General features: G+C 45.5%; 1 protein-coding gene across 5 annotated transcripts in view; it reads right to left on the bottom strand.

The window, feature by feature from the left end:
• Positions 1 to 495, bottom strand: part of PSRC1 (proline and serine rich coiled-coil 1) — a 5,726-nt gene extending 5,231 nt beyond the window's left edge. The window contains exon 1 of one of the 5 annotated variants that reach the window (XM_069090450.1): positions 391 to 495. Coding sequence is in view for 2 of the 5 variants with exons in the window: in XM_069090449.1 (XP_068946550.1) it covers positions 391 to 483 (93 nt within the window). In the remaining 3 variants the exon portion in view is untranslated. Of the gene's footprint in view, positions 1 to 370 lie in introns of all 5 variants that reach the window. The other 4 variants (XM_069090451.1, XM_069090449.1, XM_069090448.1 and 1 more) reach the window with 4 other exon arrangements.
• Between the last annotated feature and the right edge of the window lie 6,060 nt (positions 496 to 6,555).

Below are 6,555 nucleotides of genomic sequence, written 5' to 3'. Positions count from 1 at the left end.
ACCCGCCCCCGGCCCTGCACTCCCCACTGCCCCAAGCCCCTGGCCCTGAACGTAGTCCCCCCAACCCGACCTTGCATACCTCACTGCCTCCTGCCCTGCACACTCCCCACGCTCCTCCCCCGGCCCTGCACTCCCCACTGCCCCAAGCCCCTGGCCCTGAACATAGTCCCCCCAACCCGACCTTGCATACCTCACTGCCTCCTGCCCTGCACGCCCTCCCTACCCCCAGCCCCAGCCCCCCCTCCTCCCGTTCTCATCCCAACCCTTCGGGGACCCTTTCCTCCATCCCCGACATTTCCTTCTCATCTTTTCTGCCGTCACCTACAATTCCCCGTCTCCACACGCCAATCCGCGACCCCCACTACCTCACCCAGCTCACACGACGCCCACCTTGTGCAGCCGGGGGACCCTTTTTCTTAATCCAGTCCCGGGAATTGATTCCCAAGGCGCGGGGACCTTTCGAATCTCCCAGGCCCCACCCATTTCCCCTGAAGAGCTCTCTGATTGGTAAATTCGCTTTCCTGACCCCGCCCCCGAAGGGAAAGGCGGAGCTGCACGGCCGGAAGTCCGAGGGGGGAGGGGAGGCGCGTCCGAACCGAAAGAGGCTGGAGAGCTGGAAGCGGCGACTTCTCGAGGGTCGTCGCGGCGCGAGTGCGCGCTAGGGGGCGCCTTCCTCTCCCACCTCTAACCGAAGTTGGGGAGGGGGCGGGGCGAGGTGCCCTTGAGCAAACGCGCCAATGAGCGTCGGTTGAACGTCCAGCCCCGCCTCCGCGGGCAGTTACTGCGCCTCAACCGCCTCCCTCGGCGGCTCTGTTCGACACGGGTGGGCTGGACACAGCGTGGTGACCCTTGGGCTGCCCAGTCAGAGCCGCAGACCGATGGAAAGGCCCCTGCCGCCTCTCAGCGGCCACCTCGCGACCTTTAGCTCGGGCCTCGGCCTACAAGAAGCCTTCCTGGATTGCCCTCAGTTGTTATTCTCCCCACCCCGCCTTTATTTATGGAGTGGTGGGGTCTCCTCCTGCCCCTCCCCCACCTGGAAAGTAAGCTCCCCGAGGGCGGGCCCTTTTCCATTTCCGGCTCTCCTTGCGTTTTAACTGGCGCCTGCTGTTTGTTTTAATGAAAGGCTAAACACGTGAGAGAAAGGAGCTAAAAACCCAGACGCGGGGGGAGGGGGGGTTCCTCACGTGACTTTCCGAGATTACTGAAGATTCAGAGAGAAAAAGCAACCTCCTAGGTCATCTGGTTCAAACCCTCCCCCAGTCTTAACAGATGGGGAAACTGAGGCTCTGGGAAGTTAAGACGTTTGCCTTAAATCACGCATCTGCTGTGCCACTGGCTTCCCGCTCTTCAAAAGAGAGCGTCGTGGACAGAAATCTCCTTAGAATGCAATATCTATTACAGAAAAAATCCCATCAGAAAAAAAATTAGTGCCTTGCAAAATGAATATCTTTTTCTCCATGCATTCCGAAATTTGGTTAGGAAAACCCGGACTAAATGATTCCACCATCCTTGTCTTCTGAAAGCGAGATGCTCATGATGTAATTCTCTTATTGAAAACCCAGGGCTGTGATTATGAACACCAGTTATTTTTACCGAGAACTAGTTGGCATTTTCTTCAAAGAACCCTCTTAACGTACAAGAAAACCGATATAGACATTTCTAATTTAGGGAAGTTTGAAGATCATTGCAAGTTGGATTAAGAAGAAATAGTTAAATAAACTTTATTTTGGTATAGCAAATGCTGCATTTCAAATGATGAGAAAATTATCAAATAGAAGCTAAAATCAGAGCCTCTATTGGGGCTCCCTTGCAAAAAAAAAGGGGGAAATTTCCCCCCCGAAGTTATTGAGAAACTGGTCCCCCAGGGTGGGGAGGGCCATTTCCATACCCTATAACTAGTTCTTGTGTCTATTTTTTTTCCAGTTTTCTTGTCCCCTTTTGCTCATTTCTTGCAGTCTTTGACACCTTTTAAAGTCTTACTTCCCACCCCTCCTCCTTTAATTTGCTGATTCTACTATTTTTTAGAGCTGAGGAAAACAATCAGGTTTTAACCCTTTTGTCTAAATTCTAGCCAGTAAACTCAGAGCTAGGGTCTAAGGGGTTGCCCTTGAAGCAGAGGCAGAACTATCATCAATGTACTTGGTGACACCTGTTAGGGGCTCAGAGGCCCCCTTTTTTACTTCTTGTTTCTCAGATGTGTTAAGGGCACTTTGAGTGGTGGACAACAACCCTCTGTTAAGTGAAGTGTCTACTACAATAAATAAATAATAAACAATGTGATAGGGAGGAAGAGGGCTCCTGAAAGTGAAGGAAAAGGGGAAGCCCAGAAGTTACAGGTTTATGTGACTTGGGGCTGAGGAACCATGATTGCCTCTCAGTTAAAACTTCGCCTTCCAGGATTTGAGGAATTGTTTAGATTTTCAAAATTACCTACTGGGAAGGCATGGGGTCCTTAGTCGAGCTAGGAGTCTCAGCCTTTCTACTTTTCCACTTTCTTGAGGTGCCAGATTTGGACTTGATGGTGACTTGGGGGGGAGGAGCCAAATTGGGTCCACAGCAGTGAGAAGTCATTTGTCCTCCCCTTCACTCCAAGGTATTTATTTGCAGGTGGTGTGGGTAAAGTAATAGTAGACCACAAAAGGAAACTCACTTGAGGCTGGTCGGGGAGTAATGCCTAAAGTTGAAAGTTGTAGAACCAGGGGGAAAAAGCCAGTGAAACAGGCAACTTTCCCTTTCTTCTGGACTCACTGTTGGGGTCTTTAGAGTTTTAACTACAGAAACAGGACCAGAAATGTGGCCACTCCAGCCACAGAAACCACCATTTCAGCCTCAACCACTAATTGTGGGCCCCCTAAGGGATGTGGGTGGGTAGCTGGTTAGAGATCTGAATAAATGAATAAACTATTCACACCCCATTGCCCAAGTCTTTGCTTAAAGATGCAGAGATGATCTGTGACTAGAAGTATCATTCAGTAATGACAAAGCACTGGTTCCTTTACCAAGTTGAGTGTAAGGAAGTAGGTACTTTGGGTTAGCCTTGAGTGCTTCAGGACAGCAGGTGGTCTGTGGTTTGTGAGCTGAATCATCACTGAGTATCATTTTTTCTTAAGCCTTTGGCTTGGACTTTGTTCAAGTGGAAAGAAAATCTGATCACATGATTAGCTGGCTCAGGCCTCTGACACCTTATGCAGAACATATCTCTAAACTGCAATGCCTTCCCTATACTTTTCAATCAACTCTAGTCCTTTCTCTACTCCAAAGCCTTACTCAAAATTTATCACTTTCTTGACTTCCCATCCCCAACCTCCCACTCCAAATGGTTTTCTTAGTAATGTCACATGACTTCAAACCAAGACCCACTTTCTCTTTTGGGGAATAGGTAAACCAGAGTCCATTTCTTTTAGGGAATGATTACCTTGACCTATTGTAACAGCAAGCACCCCGGCTTCCCCAGGGTGTCTGCCAACACAGGTTCTTGGATCTGCTTTGTTAAAGGAAAGCAACTCAAAATGGGTTAACAAGCTTACTTTAATCAGTCAGATGTATATCATTTACCTAGTTCAGGGGAAAAAGATCAGCACCCCGAACTTCAGAACATACAGACAGAATTATCAAGACAGAAACAGATCAAATAGTTTCCAAACTGTCCAACCATTACATCCATACCCAGTCAACATCTGGGTTTTTCAAAGGGGGGGGGGGGCCCGGACAAAGGCTTTTCAGAAAACAGATCAAATCACAGAACACTTCTCAAAGTGAGCCCCCAAAACAAAGCTACACATCAGGGCTTATATAGCCTTCTCCTGGCTCAGAGAATGTAACAACCTTTTGGACACACTGGCCAATCAAAAAGTATCTACTGAAAAACAAGCCTCCCACCCCAGGCTTCAGGTGCACTTTAGCCTAGGGGCAGGGAAGATCTTCCAAATTTGCATTCCCATTACACCTATGTACAGCCTTGGATAAAAGGAATGAATAGACACAAGTGTAGCCAAGGGGGTTACTCCAGGGTAAACTCACCCAGGTTCTTAATGTGATTCTTCTTCCCTCCAATACATTCCTTCCATCCTCCCAGCTTTCAGGTACAGAGTTCTTAAATTCTTGATTTTTGTATGTTGGCTATTAATGTCTTTGTTATGTATCCTGTCTCTTCTTCTTATACTGATATATTCTTCCTCTTTATCTCTCCCATCTCTGCTACAGCACTTCTGAACCCCAAGGAATTAGAGATCTATAATGAGTGAGGGTCCAGTATAGTCCTGTATTCTGTTCTTATCACATTCTTTGTAGGGAAAAAAGTGTCCAAAGAAAAGTCTAGCTCAAAGGGAAATTTGGGTGTTGTAAACTGAACTCAGGCTTGGTAAAGAGAAAGTACCTATTGCCACTCTTGATAAATCAGCCTTCCTCATCTAAGATTTGTTTCTCTGAATGTCAAACACAAACACTTACTGGCCCAGATTTCATCATGGGGACCCATACATTCAAAACCAAACTCAGGCAACAGGAGAATCATGCTCTGTGTAGCTCCTTAAGACCAGTTACTAACCAGAATGACTCAATGCACTACCAAATATTCAGATAGATGCTGGGCAGCCAGTTTACAGCTGTAACCACAGTGACAGATAGTAGCCAGGGAGTGGGAGGAGTGTCCCTCTGCAGCTGGATCCTGAATTCCTGTGCCTAGGGATTCATTGTGTGCATCATTATCTTGTCTGGGCAGTGACTGTAGAAAGAGTGAAGTGACCAGTAAGGTACTGAAATGATAGAGAGATGGAGGCGTAGGTTGAACGAGTGAATGAAAGAAAAAGCATGCATTAAGTCCTATAGGTCCAGCATCATGCTAAGCATTGGGGACACAGATACAAAATCAAAGACAGTCCTAGTTCTCACAGGCCATGCTTTCTAATAGGATACATGATACCAAAAGGGGAGTGGGGGCCGGGGAAAGATATTTTGGGGTGGAAAGTTAACAGGGGTAATAAATGGAGCTTAGGGGACTAAATTGACCCACCCTTTCCAACAGCAATAACAACATGGTTTAAGGGTGGGAGAAGGGAGTGGTAATGATGACAGGTCACAATGATATTGGGCCACAAGATGGCCGGGGAGTGAAGGGACACATGACTAGGGCCAGGCCTAGATGTCATACGGACTAAAACTTTAACTACTAATAGGCTGTCAGGGCCCCTACGTGAGAAGGTTAAGTCCAAAAGATCAATTCATAGAAGAGAATGATAGGCTACCAGAATCAGAATTTAAAGAAAATTATAGTCTGTATTTATTTCCATGGGAATGTATAAATGATCAGTCTGTTCACTTTTAGGTCACTTTTATTCCTTAAGGTCGCTGATTTCTTGCAAGAGTCTTATTCAAGCTTAGTTATGACCACCCTTTCCCACCTCCAAGCTGCAATTTAGTTGTGCTGGGCAAGGAAAGCCCTCTGCTTGATTGACCCTACCACACCCACAAGCTATAAATCTTTGTTTTTCCTGTCTTTCACAAACAGCTCCTATAAAAAGTCTTCTATAAACACAGCTTCTAATTTTTGTCCTTCCTTTTTGTATTTAAATGTTTATCTATTTTGTATTCCTATTTGTATTTGACCTTCCTTCTGATAACCACTGGAAAAATTTCTTACATCTGAGTAATTTAAATGTTGCAGACATATAAAGGATGTATGAAGTGTGGAGTTGACTTCAGCTTTATTTCTTGAACAGGAATGGTTAAAGTTAAGGCTAAGTCTACATCGGCTGGGTATTGAAGGGCTAAGAGGACTAAGGCTAAATGATATGGGTTCGTTCCAGACTCAATATTAAGAGACTCTGGGATTTTTTTCCTCCTTTATCTGCCTTACAGACAACCATATTCTTGCAGGTGGGCTCTCTGGGGGCTACTAGAAAACAAGTATTTCATCACATCAGTTTCAGAGACTCATAGGAAAACTCTTCAGAGCACCAATGACAGATAACTCTATTCATCTTTGGTCTCTAGACAGATTGTTCCTCTCCCTGTGCTCATTGGAGAGACTGAAACATCCTTAGATCCTTAGCTATGTTGGGGTGCTTGTTAGAGAGGTTGGAAAGGCCATAGTGTCAACTGATGGAATCCTTTTAAAGAAGTAGAAATGAAATCTAGAGAGAGAAATCTGTCTGTCTGTCTGTCTATCTATCTATCTAATTCCCTGAATAATCTAGAGGGCAAAGTTAAACCCCATTACAGGATACAAGAACTATCTAAGTGAGATAATTAAGGCAATCTAAGGCAAGAATTGTGAGGCTGGATGGTGGGGAGGAAAAAAAATCTTGGATGAATGGGGTCAGGAGACTTACATAGTAATTTCTGCTTTGCTACCAACCACTTCCACACTCTCTACGTTGGCTTTTTCATCTGTTAAATGGGTATTATAACTCATGCCTTGTCTGTTTTAAGCAGTGTGATTGAGAAGTGAAATAATTATTTTTTAAAACCCTATTCAAATATATAGGATAATGATAATTATAGTACAACCTAAAAGATGAGAAGGAAACCAGAGCCATCCCCCTTCAGATTCATTTG

The sequence above is a fragment of the Petaurus breviceps genome, unplaced genomic scaffold (assembly GCF_028583685.1).
Source record: "Petaurus breviceps papuanus isolate PSGF00001 unplaced genomic scaffold, PetGlider_PUasm1.0 186, whole genome shotgun sequence".
Lineage (NCBI taxonomy): Eukaryota > Metazoa > Chordata > Mammalia > Diprotodontia > Petauridae > Petaurus > Petaurus breviceps.
Note: the sequence above shows the minus strand (reverse complement) of the source record. Positions and strands in the feature narration are given on the sequence as shown.